Source organism: Gnatocerus cornutus, chromosome 3 (genome assembly GCF_029298725.1).
Source record: "Gnatocerus cornutus isolate USDA-ARS CGAHR chromosome 3, icGnaCorn1.1, whole genome shotgun sequence".
Classification (NCBI taxonomy): Eukaryota; Metazoa; Arthropoda; class Insecta; order Coleoptera; family Tenebrionidae; genus Gnatocerus; species Gnatocerus cornutus.
This window is the reverse complement of record NC_142235.1, coordinates 13071846-13085537: the sequence shown is the minus strand read 5'-3', so window position 1 is coordinate 13085537 and position 13692 is coordinate 13071846. Positions and strand designations below refer to the sequence as shown.

The following is a 13692-nucleotide window of genomic DNA, read 5'->3' as shown; positions in this document are numbered from 1 at the left end:
GGAAATGTAAAATTGAAGAAGTGGAGCCGGAGTGAAAATCGTTTTTCATTTGGACATGTTTTTTGGGGGGGTTGGTAATGAAACAAAAGCGCATCAATCGAAAAATGGTGGAAATGATTTGTTATCGGAATATAAATAAAGTAGAGCAAAGAATAGAAAATAATCGTTTTAATCTCCTTCTTCCCACACTTCCGATTGACGCAATTTCGTAAATGACATTTGTAAACAATGGCGATCCCCGTTCAGGTGTAAACGTGGCTTTAGTATGTGAATGTCGTAGCAGCGCATGCGCAACGATTCCAGATCATAGTCGCCATATTCCAATCTGTCTAATCTGAAAATTCAGTAAGTAAATATTCGTTTTTGATTGGGATCATTGTGAATTTGCTCGAAATCGTCGTAAATAATCGAAAACTCGTGAAATTTGGTGTAAGTAGAGTAAGTTCCGGTGAAGATTCGACGTGTCGAACCCGTCATAAATCAATCGCGAAATTTTATAACTATTGCATAAAGTACAATAGAAGTAGTTGAAAATTAAAATCCGCACAAAGGGGGACAGGTGGTTTCGCAACGTCCCTTGCATCCTCCTATCCCGATTTCCCGAAAACTCCTGAAAATCTCCCAGAAACACGTCAAAAATCGCAAAAAACTCGCTGCGAAAATTTGACAGATGTTGCAAATTTCTGGGAAAATCGCAGACGTCGACGACAATTTGGGGCTCACTTCACTCTATTCCAGTCTTTTCGTAACCTTGCTCTTTCCAGGTGATCGTGTGATTTTGAGTCCAAGCCATGTCAGTGTTGAATCAGAGCGGGGAAGAGCAAGTGGAGTGCCCCCTTTGCATGGAGCCCCTCGAAGTGGACGACCTTAACTTCTTCCCGTGCACTTGCGGATATCAGGTACCCCCTCGACCCCGCCACAGTCCTGTCTAACTCCTTTGTCTAGATCTGTCGGTTCTGCTGGCACAGAATCCGCACCGACGAGAACGGCCTGTGTCCAGCCTGTCGCAAAGCCTACTCAGAGGACCCCGCCGACTTTACGCCCTTGTCGCAGGAGCAGGTGGCCAAACTGAAAGCGGAGAAGCGCCAGAGGGACCAGCAGAGGAAAGCCAAGTTGAGTGAGAGCAGGAAACATCTAGCTAGTGTTAGGGTGGTCCAGCGGAATCTGGTTTTCGTCGTGGGGCTCCCCATGCGACTGGCCGACCCCGAAGTCCTCAAAAGGCACGAGTACTTCGGGAAATTCGGAAAAATTCACAAAGTTGTCATCAACCAGTCCACTTCATATGCTGGATCACAGGGGCCCAGTGCAAGTAAGTTCAGAGAAAGTTGAAGGTCAGTTAGAAAAACGTACACAAAAAGTTTATTTCACTTTTAGTACTTTTCCTGTGCAATTTATTAATTTTGAAGGGGATAATTAGTAAAGAATTTCTGTAATTTGTTTACTGAATAAATTACAGGGGGAGTCCTTTCACCTGGGAATTCTAACCTCAAACTCTTCTGACTTAAGTAATAACAGGTCTTAATCGCGCATACTTTACTTCGCATTAAATAATCACTGAGATTAAGAAACATTATTCAGAGCAGCACTAATCAAATGCTTGGGCATCCTTTAATTGCAAGGGTAAAGTAGGCTGTGCACACAAACTAGGGACTTTTAATTTGTGTCACTAATTAAACGCTGTTTCTGAAAGTTTCAATTGATTCTGTGCAAATCACCAACACTTTGAGTCCTTGTTTGCATTTTTGTGGTGGTAGTACTGTTTGGACAATCTACAACTGTCAAACAGAAGCAAGATTACCAACACCCTCCCTATTCCAACGGCTACTTTTATTCACTCATATTGTATAATTTATCAAGTTTTTTTCAGTTGTGCCAACTTAATGCCAGTATTTTTTTTTTCAAAATTGTATAGTTTCGAACTAGAAATTAAAAAAAATCGTCGACATTTGATAGTTTACTTTGTATTTAACGTCACAATCGTTATATTTTAGTGTCATTTCTAGTAATTTAAATTTTGCGAGCATCAAACTTAAGTCTTCAGATTTTAATTTAAAGTTACGCGCCAGAGATGAAGAAACAGTAGTTTGTTTGGCCAATCTGAAAATTACAAAAAATGAGCTCATGTTTCAATTTTCTCTTTTCATTTAACGTCACTGCTGTCATATTTTAGTGTCAATGCTAGTAATTTCAATGTTACCACCATAAAATTCAAAATTCCGCTACGTGAATCCAAAGTTGCGTTTAATGTCAAAAGTCATTTGTGTAGCTAAGTTGCAAACCAATTTCGAAAAATAACGAACATCTTGTCGCTTTATTTTGTTTTCATCGCAGCTAATTTAAAACAGCTTTTGTTTGAAAACAATGCTACTGCTGTTTGATCATAGTTATAAATAGAAATGCACTGATACTGTTAATCTTTACGACGGAGCCTCGATTGGGTTAAAAAGTGACAGACCAATAATATTTATTAAATTAATTTTCAAGGTCACTGGGTCAACGCCTGGATTTTCTCTTTTGCGTGTTGGGAGCTCTTATCTATCGATTTTTTTCGACGTTTGACATTTGACAAAAATGTGGTTGCCAACCCACCTTTCAAATTCCAAAGCCTTCTTCCACCCGATTTTCATTACATATCGTGGAAGTGGGTTCTGATCATTTTGTTATTCTCAGGAGTAAAGAGTGGATTTTTATCGTAAAAAATGTCGAGATAACTTTTGTTTGTTTTCTATTGTTATCTATTTTTTAATAAAAACGTACAGGAAGTACACGTCACTTGAACTTTATAATAATAGTAATTATGGTAATCTATGATAACCATGGCAATTTCAAATATCGCATGGAAAATTACCATCACTTTTTTGTTGTGGCCGAGTTCTGTATACAATTTTTTCCAGGTGCCTACGTGACATACATGAAAAGCGACGACGCGTTGCGAGCCATCCAGAGCGTCAATAACATAACAATAGACGGTCGTCTGGTGAAGTCTAGTTTAGGCACAACAAAATACTGCAGTCATTTCATGAAAAACCAGACGTGTCCGAAACCGGACTGCATGTACCTCCACGATTTCGGTGAGTTTGGTTTTGTCTGGTGTAAACAGGTCTTCACGCTTCTTCTTTAGGAGATCCAGAAGCCAGCTTTACAAAAGAGCAGATGCACGCGGGGAAACACCAAGAGTATGAGAAGAAGCTGCACGAAGCGCTACTCCAACGTAGCAACAACAACAGCACCAATAGTAACCAGAACAGCATAGCACAAGGAAACGGAGTAACAACAACAGTAACAGCAACGCCAGCGGCACCAACGGCGGAAGCGGCGAAAGTGAAGAAGGAACCAACGGCAAACGGAACGAATAAAGAGAACTGGCCACAGTTGAACGAAAAAGAGAAAGAAAAGAAGGCCGAGAAGGAATCGAAGGAGAAGGCGAAAGGCAAGAGTAAAGTAACGAAAGAGAAGAAGGAAAAGAAGGAGAGTGTGAAGACAGAAACGAAGAGCACGAAAGACAGTGAGGGACTCGAGAAACTGTCGCTCCTCGACGACAATTCCAGTTTCTTCTCGCACAATTCGTTCCAGAAAATCGTCCCGGAGAGTGGAAACGAAGACGAAAGTAGTCCCACTCAACCTTCGCCTTCCATTCTCACAGATTCGCTCCCAGATATCAACACGACGGAGGATTGGGCGGCGGCCTTCGGTTTCAACAAGTTAGAAACGTTGCAGAGTGAGGAGACGAGTCCGTCGCCCATCGACTCCTTCTTCCGGACAGACGATTTTAGGAACTTAATCGAAACGTCGAAAGACACTCTCAGTAACAAGAGCAACGGTTACAACAACGCCAAGCCGGCACAACAAGATGGTTACTTTGGTAAAGAATCGGGTTTGGATCAGCACATGTCGAAATTCTTCATGGACTTCCATCAGAAAAACGGACAGAAAGAAGCGAACGGGTACAACATGCCGGCCAACCACGGCAGTGTGAACAACATGAACGGTTTTAATCATCTGAATAATTACTTCGTTAATCCGGATCGACTGTTGTTGTTGCAACAGAAGAAGTTGGAAGAACATTTGATGAATCTCTCGTTGAAACAACACCAGAGCAACTACGGACAGGTTCACAACAACGGGCAGTATATGAATGGGGACGTCGGACAGAACGGCTACGGTTATCAGAGCTCCGTGTTTCAGAATCAACAAGCACAGATGCAGAAGACTCGGACGCATTCCGAGGACGATCTCGGATTCGATCCCTTCCAAGAAACACAAAAAGCGTTAGCGGAATTAATAGCGAATGAACAGAGTTATAAGACACACAACGGTAAATTTCATCGAACCGTCGTTTGTATAACAAGAGTGTTGACTGTGTTTTCGTTACAGCGCGAAGCGGAATGCCCAGTCAGATGAACGGAGTAGCACACAATCAAGGGACTAAGAACCACCTACCCCCACCCCCACCCGGTTTCGTTCAACCAACAACCCATATGAATTCGTTCGGTAAGTTCGAGTTAACACAATATAATCCGTATTGAAGGCAGTAGTTACAGGTAGTAAAATTTTACCTTTTTTAAATATGTCAAATAACCAACAAATTAGCTCGTCTACGCAAAATTGGCCTAGTTATAACGTGCAGGTCCAACAGCAACAACAGCCCCAACAGCATAAAAGTAAGTTGGTCGGGAAGGTAGTCATGTTGTTATTGTTGTTGTTTCAGATCTAAACAGTAACGATTGGAAGGATTTCGACTCGGCAATAGTCACGACCAGTCGTCACTATCCGTTAATGGCGCCCATAAGTAACCCGTTTAGATCAATACAACAAATACCGAACGGATCAGTGCGGTCTCACGAATATACGAATAACGCATTTTCAAATTTCACACAACTACAACAGCCAAATTACACTAATTATTCATCACATTTAAATACAACATCGACAACACAACAACAGTCAAATTTGAGTTGGTTCACTAGCGAATTAAACACACAAATATCAAGTCCACCCGGATTTAGAAGTACGAATCAAACGTCGAAACAGCAAGAATGTTAAGTCCTGATTAAAGCAAACTTCATTGCCGATGGTGTGTGGATCCGTTAAATATATAATTTTTTTCATTTCGGTTTTTTTCCTTTCCTTGTATTCTGTTCAGTGGAGAGATGTGCAATATGAGGTTAAGACAGATGGAACGTCTTCGTTTCTTTTAAGTTTATTCTTCTATTTGTTAACGTGGTTTGGATCCATGCTCCCATGTCGGATGATTGCTGACAGACCGGAAGTACTAAAATGTGCTGTATTTTATTATAAAATTCTGTGGGTGCTTGGCCAACAATCTTCAAATGATTAAAAACTAATATTATCATTATATTCATTTGATTATATAAAATAAAACAGCTAAATATATAATACAATATAATATTTGTTTTATTACAACCGGGGAGTGACTCAATTGGTGCATTTGCGTCACGTGACGAGGTCGCTGAGTCTCATTGTTAACAAGATATCTAGAAAGCCTTGAATTTGGACATTGTGAAAATAGAGACACTAGCAGTTTTCTCACTCTAAGCTCGCGGTGATTGGTCCAATTGCGGCACGTGTCAAGGTCGCTGAGGCTCATTGGCTAGCACATCTTAAAGTTTTCATATGTTGGTAGCACGAAAAATATCTTCAAAAAAAAAAAAAGAATCAGAAGTATAATTAAAAACGTGCAAATGAACTACCAGAAGAAGTTGGATCACCGGTTGATTGTTTCTCATTCGAATCTCGTGGTGATTGGTCTAATTACGTCACGTGTTAAGGTCGCTGAGTATCATTGGCTGCTCCCTTTTTCATTGTGATATTTAGAAAGCCTTGGAGCTTTCACATATTGGTAGCACGAGAAATGACATCTTCACCATCTATGAGTAGAGGAAGAAAAAAATAAAAGAATCAAAAGTACATTTAAGAAAGAAAAAGTAAAGAGAAGAAACTAGCAGAAGATGGATTACATGTCACATGTTTCTCAGGCTAAGCTCGCGGCAATTGGTCCAATTACGTCACGTGTTAAGGTCGCCGAGTTTCATTGGCTTGCCACGCCTTCTTAATAAGGTATCTAGAAAGCCTTGAGTTTTGACATGTTGATAGCACGAGACCTGACATCTTTACCATCAATGAGTATAAGAAGAAAAAAAATAAAAGAATCAAAACTACATTTAAGAAAGTAAAAGTTAGAAAAAGAAACTAGCAGAAGAAGTTGCATTACATGTCACATGTTCTCAGTCTAAGCTTGCGGCGATTGGTCCAATTGCGTCACGTGTCAAGGTCGCCGAGTCTCATTGGCTAGCCACGCCCAAGGTTACTAAAATTAACAGGTTTGCTACAAAGTTTTGAGCCAATAGGAGCAGGCCTCTTGAACTGGCGCGAATACGTCATCGGAAAGCTCTTTTAAATTCCAATTGATTTTTTTTATTGCTATTATTATTTAAAACAGCAATATTTAACACTATGATGCTTTTACAAGAACTTTGTTAAACAAAACTGGCGATCAACAATGTTTTTACACCCCAAACCAATTGACAGAACTTTCTTGTGACGTCATTTATGGTCACACGACCCTAGCAACCAAAAGAGGGTGGAGTTTCAGCCTTAGTAACGAGCAAACCTGCTTAATTTAGGAACCTTGAGCCACGCCTTCTTAATAAGCTATCTAGAAAGCCTTGAGGTTTAACATGTTGGTAGCACGAGAACTGACATCTTTACCATCAATGAGTGGAGGAAGATAAAACAAAAGAATCAAAAGTACATTTAAGAAAGTAAAAGTTAAGAAAAGAAACTAGCAGAAGTTGGATTACATGTCACATGTTCTCAGTCTAAGCTTGCGGCGATTGGTCCAATTGGATCACGTGTCAAGGTCACCGAGTTTCGTTGGCTAGCCAAGAATCTAGAAAGCCTTGGAGTTTTCACATGTTCGTAGCATGAAAAATAACCAACAAATGTGAAAACAATGAAACAGAGGAAATAAGAAATGGATTCAAGAAAAATTAAATAAAAAAAGAAAGTGAAAGTGGGAACAATGAAAGGCCGCCATGTTCAGTCTAATTTATTAAATAAAAACACATCAAATCAAACTGAATATTTACATCCTTGAACAAAATGACTAGCTTCTGAAACATACTTTTGGCTTAGTCCTTCCGAACTAAATTCTCCTCCTAGAGTCCCTCCGTCCAAAATCAGACTGAATACTGTACAAAGACATAAAAAATAAATAAAAAAAGACTAGCTCCTAACATACTTTTTGGTTTTGGTCATCACGCAACCTAAATAAATAATATTAACCCTAACTTTGTACCATATCATGAGATTACAGTTGAAAGCTCAAAATACTCAAAAATCTACGTTTTAAGCGCGTTCCATACATTAGCTAAGCTGCACCGGTCCCCATCATGAGTCAACTTGTGCGCTAAATAGTAGTGCTTCATTACAAACTGTTTCTGACAGATATCACAAGTGTAACTCGCTTGTTTATCGTGCGTTTTTTTGTGTTTCAGTAAATTGTCGTTCCGTGAAAAACTTTTATCGCAGATGTTACAAGTGAAGTTCTTTTGACCACTATGAGACGTCATATGACGCAACAAGTGTTCTTTTCTCATAAACGATTTGTTGCAGTTCTCACAAGTATACGGACGAAACCCAGTATGGAGTTTTACATGCTGGTATAAATGTTCTTTACGTTTGAAACTCTTCTGACAGATCTCACAGACGTGGGTTTTCCCCGGCTGGGAGTTCTGTGAGTCGTCACTCGGAGGAGACGTCATTTTCGGGGTTGTGGGGAAGCTCCTCGGGAAACTCTGCGGCTGGGAACTGAGATCCTGGTTGAGAACGTTGAGATTCACCGTCGAGGGCTCAACGGTTGAGATTAAATTAGGAGTGGTCACAATATTGTTGATCCCGTTTGGGTAAATATGGTTACTGTAACCGTTGAAACCGCTTTGATTGAACTCCTGGAGGTTGTTGAAGATCACTGACGGGTTGAGCTTGTCCTCTACTTTTATAGCGTAGGCGAACTTCCCCCCACTCTTCGGAGGCGGGGCTTTCTGACCCGTGTCGTAGCTCTCCACCTCGTTATTGGTCAGATCAATTTTAATCAACGGTTCCTCCTTGTCTTTCTTCGGCGGTTTCACTTTGATTTTTTGACTAGCTTGATTGATAATTGATTCAAAATCGACCAATTGGGCGATGTTGAGTACTTCCCCGTTCGCGTTAACGACTACGTTACTCAACCCCTCAGTAGCCCCCACTTTGGGGACCGTTTTTATCGCCGCTAAGTTAATCGTGTTGAGGTTATAACCCACGGGGTTTTGAACCTGATTGGGGTTCTGGAGGATCTTCTCGGTTTTCACAAGTTTGTTGTCCATGGGTTGGTTGGTAACAATGGCTGGCAGTTGGAGGGTGTAGAAAGGAACGTGCTCCATTGGCTTGACTTCATTCTGAACAGTAAAGGTGTTCGTGGGGGCTGTAGTTGTCGGTGTTTCGGGTACCTGAGGGGGCGCACACTTCGCGGTCGTGTCTTTGATATACACCTACAAATTCCGTTAGAGCCGTGCTTTGGGGGGCAAGGTCTCACCTTTCCAGACTTCTTAAAGTCTTCAGTGTACCGGAAATTCTTGAAATAACTTGACAACATGCTCTCGGAACTCACACATTCTTGGCGAAACGAATAGCAAACTTCCAACGTTCGGAGACATTTAGAACACACAACTTTTGGCAGGAAGTCGTTCTCGCAGACCTGTGCAACAAGGGGGCTATCATTCAAAAGAAAACACACGCAGATTGTACTTACAGTCAGTGATAAACAACTTTGGATTTTGTTTTGGAGCTGGATTTTACGTCCCTCTTCTTGGAATATGTGCGTCTTGTCTTTTTGTTGGTTAGTGGCACAGAGGCGGCACAATTCGTAGAAATTCACGCGTTTGTACCCTGTCATGCTAATTTTACGGTTATTTGAACATTATTTTCGAATTTATTGACAATTATTTACATTTATGTCAGTTTTTAAATGACAGCTGACGACGCTGACGACGCCGATATGTCAGAGCTTCGGTGGCGAGTTTGGCAACTAAACTTTGAATTTAAAAATGCGGGCGGTTTGAAAACTGGCGCCAAATCTAAAAGAAAACAGTAAAACCAAGATCGAAAAAGTTTAACGAAATTCAAAAAGAAACAAATTTAAAATTAATGTCAAATATCAAATTGACAGAGCAGAATCACCAACAATCATCAACAAATTTCTAGACAAGTAGGTCGAAAAATTCTCTGATTGATACATTTGCATCACGTGTCAACGGTCGAAGCGTCTTATTGGATCGTCACGCTTAACTTCTTATAAAAAAAATATAGTTAAGGAGACACAACATTGCTACCAACAAAAAAAGAATTGTAAGAATCGCAAATATCAGTGTCACCAACCACATTTTCAGACATTTTATTCTCTCGACAAAATGCGAGTGGACGAAAAAGAAGAAAAAACAACAAAGAAGAAAGTGGAATTCAATTCAGAAGGAAACAAAACCGAAATTAACCTCAACCGCCAAATTGACACAGCAGGGTTACCAACGAATTTCTATACTAAAACTCATTATTATCGATCTAGTCATTTAAGTTAAGTTGGCAGCAGGCCTTAGCGATTTTTATCCGTAACAATTGGCAGCAAAAGCCCTTGACCTTGACGCAACAGTGACATGCGTAGAAGCTAATCATCTTTCACAACATTGCCAAAACTTGTTAAATCTGTATTAAAATCATTCTTTTGCAACAAATTTTTAATTAGTTATTGATTAATTCATTAAACTTTGACAACGTGTTAACCTTAAAAAATCGCTACATTCAATTTTCCCCTAATTTTCTCCCTAAGGAATTGAAAGCCTGATTTACAACCAAAAATTTTCGAAAATTTACACATGATAGTGGACTGATAAGAATGAGCTGCACTTTAGACTAGTAGGCTCGAAAATGCTGTGATTGGTACATTTGCGTCATGTGTTAAGGTCGTAGTTTCTTATTGAACCATCACGCTTAATCTCCTACAGTCAAACACACAGCATTGCTACCAACAAAAAAAGAAAGGGAACCGCAAAAAACAGTGATACCAACGATATTTGTAGATATCTTATTCTCTCGATAAAATGGAAACGGTCGGTTTGAAAAGTGGCACAAATGTAAAAGAAAGCAACAAGAGAAAGAATGAAGTAAGAAATACAAAATTCAGAAGAAAACAAAATCGAAACTAACCTTAGTGGTCAAATCCACATTGCAGACTCACCAAGTTTGTAGACAAGTAGGCGGGAAAATGTTCTGATTGGTGCAACTGCGGCACGTGTCAAGGTTGTCGTTTATTTATTGGGTTAATCAAAGAAACACAGCATTGCTGCCAACACAAAAAGGAAGAGAATTGCAAGAATCGCGATGATCAGTATTACCAACATTTTTGTACATTTTATTCTGTTGACATAATGCGATCGAGCGTTTAAATAAGTGGCTTAAATAAAAAAAAAATAGAATAAATGTAGTAAGTTGTAAGTTGATACCGCAGAATTGCGAACACATTTGTAGACTACTAAGCCGGAAAATGCTGTGATTGGTGCAATTGCGTCATGTGTCAAGATTGGCGCTTCTAATTGGGTAGTCACGCTTAAAAAGTTGCTGAAAAAGTTATTGCATGTCTACCAACGAACAAAAGAAAGAATTGTAAGAATCGCGGAAATCAGTGTTACCAACTCCATCTTCAATTCTCAAAATTGGGAATTTTATTGTCATAAGGTCAACGCTCTTCCAATCTCTTAAAACATGGAATTTGTATTCTGTTTTTGGAAGAATTGGAAATTGTAAAAAAATAAGTAAAATAAAAAAACATTAAATTATAAGAATGAACCAAAAAACAAAGTGCGAATGTTCTTAAAATATGATATAATCGGGTAAACAGATTATGTAAAATTATCTCTTTTTAATTTATCATAATTAATTACTGTTGAACTTTGAACCAAAATTTGCAATTTGGGTAAAACCGACGATTTAGAAATTCTCGAAAAATCTCTATTTTAAAACATAGCAACCTGTGACAAATCAAAAAATCAAGTAAGCATGTCATTTTTGAAAAACGCTCACGCCAACTTTGTTCACCCAAGCAAACTGTGATTTTGCCTTATTTATCTGGGGACTTTGCAATGGTCCGATCTAGTTATCAATAATTCTAAAAGCGATAATATAGAGCTTAGTAGGGGAAAGCAAGAGATCCTGCTGTTCGCAACGATTATATAAAGTTACAAATTTTTCCATTGTTCAGATCCGTCTGTAAAAACTGAACGGTTTAGGTGCCGTGGCGAGGATAGTTTTTTTAACATCAAAGATATTTCCAATCCGCGGGAGTTTTCTCCACTATCCCCTACAATCAACACCTTCCAGTTAATAAAATAACATTTTTCGCATTTTCTTCAGTTTTCTGTGGGTGCTCTTTCTGGACGGTTCAACCATGATGATAGTGGTGTATCTTCTTGTGCTCTTCGCCCTCTTGTACTACATCTACCACAAAAACTACAACTTCTGGAAATCACGCAACGTCATCTTCGACAAGAACTTCTTTCTCTTCGGTAGCTTCTACAACATTGCCGCCCGTAAAGAACACGTCTTTGAACGCATCCGCACCATCTACGACCAGTATTCGACTCCATACGTTGGTATCTACATCTTCCATCAACCTGTTCTTCTCATCAGAAGCCCAGAAGTGTTGAAACGAGTTCTAGTCAAAGACTTTGATAAGTTCACCAATCGGAATATCGCAACGAACGAAGCTGCCGATCCTCTCGCCTTTCACACTCTCTTTATTGCTAAAGACGCAATATGGCGGAACTTGAGGGCGAAACTGTCTCCAGTCTTCACTTCCGGGAAGATGAAGTTGATGTTTCCGTTGATGCAAGAATGTGTTGATGATCTCCACGCGTTTCTCCAGACGCACGCTGACGAAGAAGTTGAGATGAAGATGATGATGAAGAAGTACTCAGTTGATATTATATCAACGTGTGCCTTTGGAATCAACACCTTTTGCTTCCGGAACGACAACTCCGAGATCTTAGAAATGGCCACAAAACTGGTAGACTTCAAATCTTTCGTCCGCAGCATCTCCATCTTCAGTTTCTTCTTCTTACCAACATTCGTGGACATCTTCAGGTTGACTTTCGCCGACAAAAAGGCTTCTGATTACTTGTACAACGTGTTCAAAACCACTCTGCAGGAAAGAGAGAAGAAGAAGATCATTCGCCACGACTTCATCGACCTGTTGAACAACTTGAGGAAGAGCGAGACCATCACTGATAGCTACAAATTCGGTACGTTCGCCACATTTCCTAAAACTTTCATTTCATGTTTTTCCCATAGACGATGATGTCAAGATGGCGGCTCAAGCTATAGCGTTCTTCTCCGCCGGAAACGACACGACTTCCATCACTTTGTCGCTGACTTGTTACGAATTGGCATTGAACACGACAATCCAGGACCGGCTTCGGGCTGAAGTTGCAGAAACTTTCAATGAAAGTGACTCGTTTACTTATGAGGGCATCCAAAAGATGAAGTACCTCGACATGGTTATCAATGGTAAGTACTATTGGGGCTCCCTAGGGCTTGTACTTACTGTCATTTTTAGAAACGTTGCGAAAGTACCCGTTGGCACCCTTTTTAAGTCGTACCGCCGATGAAGACTACATTTTTGAAGAAACAGGTTTGACTCTGGAAAAAGGGGTGTCCATCATGGTGCCCATTTCCGGGCTGCATTACGATGCTGAGTACTACCCGGAGCCTGAGAAGTACGACCCTGATCGGTTTAGTGAAGAAAATAAGAAGAATTTGACTCCTTACACGTATTTACCGTTCGGGGAAGGACCTAGGAACTGTATAGGTTTGAGATGAAGTAGGCTGTGGTTTGGTGTAGGCTACTTTGATTGGTTTTAGGTCAACGGTTTGCTCTCTTGGTTGCCAAGGTGGCGTTAGCTGCTGTTATCAAAGACTTTGTTTTTGAGCCAACTGAGAAGACGCCTGTTCCTCTGAAATTTGATCCAAGTTCTCTATTTGTACAAAATCGGGGAGGACTCTTTTTGAAAGTTACCAGAAGTTGACGTTTAAAAAATCAATAAATACAATGAAACCTTTACGGCAGTTTTTTTCTTCGTTCCAGGATTGCTAGCAAAAATATCAAAATCACTGCCCTTTTGAAATTTTTGCGCACGGTCCTGTTTTGATCTGACGGTAAATCAATAGTCTAAATATAAATATTATTATTAGCGCATCTATAATTTATTAAATACGTTGATTCTAATTATATATTTTGATAAAATTGATTATGTAAAGTTGGTGTATAATTGGTAGCCTAACTTCATTCATTACAAAATCATGAGACGTAACAATTTCGCTTCCAACTGGAACGTGAAATAGAAAACAAGTAACCAAATAAATTCAGAGTGAATCCTGCATAAATTACAAGACAGAAAAACAACATGTGTGAAACATTTGAGCGTTCTGATTGGCTGCTTCTGACGTCACCTCACCAGCGATTCGTTCTCTCAGAAGAATGGGCGTGGTAACATGACGACACTCTTATCAAAAATTCTTTCTATAAACACGTACCTCTAACACCCCAAACAAAGTTTATCTCAAATAAATTTTTAACTTTGACCTATT

General features: G+C 39.7%; 3 protein-coding genes across 7 annotated transcripts; 2 read left to right on the top strand and 1 right to left on the bottom strand.

Annotated features, from left to right (window-relative positions):
• The first annotated feature begins 250 nt into the window (after positions 1–250).
• Positions 251–5104, top strand: Cnot4 (CCR4-NOT transcription complex subunit 4). Of its 3 annotated transcripts, none has more exons than XM_088032401.1 (8): positions 251–345; positions 765–899; positions 946–1309; positions 2895–3071; positions 3122–4315; positions 4375–4491; positions 4542–4661; positions 4709–5104. In XM_088032401.1, the coding sequence occupies exons 2-8, from the start codon at positions 792–794 to the stop codon at positions 5041–5043; spliced, it is 2415 nt and encodes an 804-aa protein (XP_087888527.1). In that variant the 5' UTR covers positions 251–345; positions 765–791; the 3' UTR covers positions 5044–5104. The 3 variants fall into 3 exon arrangements, with proteins under 3 accessions (XP_087888527.1, XP_087888525.1, XP_087888526.1); XM_088032399.1 differs by having other exon boundaries at positions 4536–4661; XM_088032400.1 differs by having other exon boundaries at positions 340–429; positions 4536–4661.
• Positions 5105–7056: 1952 nt separating this feature from the next.
• LOC148177131 (uncharacterized) lies at positions 7057–9176 on the bottom strand. Of its 3 annotated transcripts, none has more exons than XR_015769815.1 (3): positions 8594–9176; positions 7262–8549; positions 7057–7211 (listed from the first exon to the last, which is right to left on the bottom strand). XR_015769815.1 is itself a non-coding variant. In XM_088032966.1 (3 exons), the coding sequence occupies exons 1-3, from the start codon at positions 8951–8953 to the stop codon at positions 7362–7364; spliced, it is 1494 nt and encodes a 497-aa protein (XP_087889092.1). In that variant the 5' UTR covers positions 8954–9171; the 3' UTR covers positions 7057–7361. The 3 variants fall into 3 exon arrangements, 2 of the variants coding, with proteins under 2 accessions (XP_087889092.1, XP_087889091.1); XM_088032966.1 differs by having other exon boundaries at positions 7057–8549; positions 8594–8755; positions 8810–9171; XM_088032965.1 differs by having other exon boundaries at positions 7057–8549.
• A 2115-nt stretch (positions 9177–11291) lies between these two features.
• On the top strand, positions 11292–13163 carry LOC148177130 (cytochrome P450 6k1-like). The gene is made up of 4 exons (XM_088031832.1): positions 11292–12347; positions 12397–12612; positions 12662–12913; positions 12967–13163. Exons 1-4 carry the CDS (start codon positions 11495–11497, stop codon positions 13128–13130), a joined length of 1485 nt encoding a protein of 494 aa, XP_087887958.1. The 5' UTR covers positions 11292–11494; the 3' UTR covers positions 13131–13163.
• Positions 13164–13692: the final 529 nt, after the last annotated feature.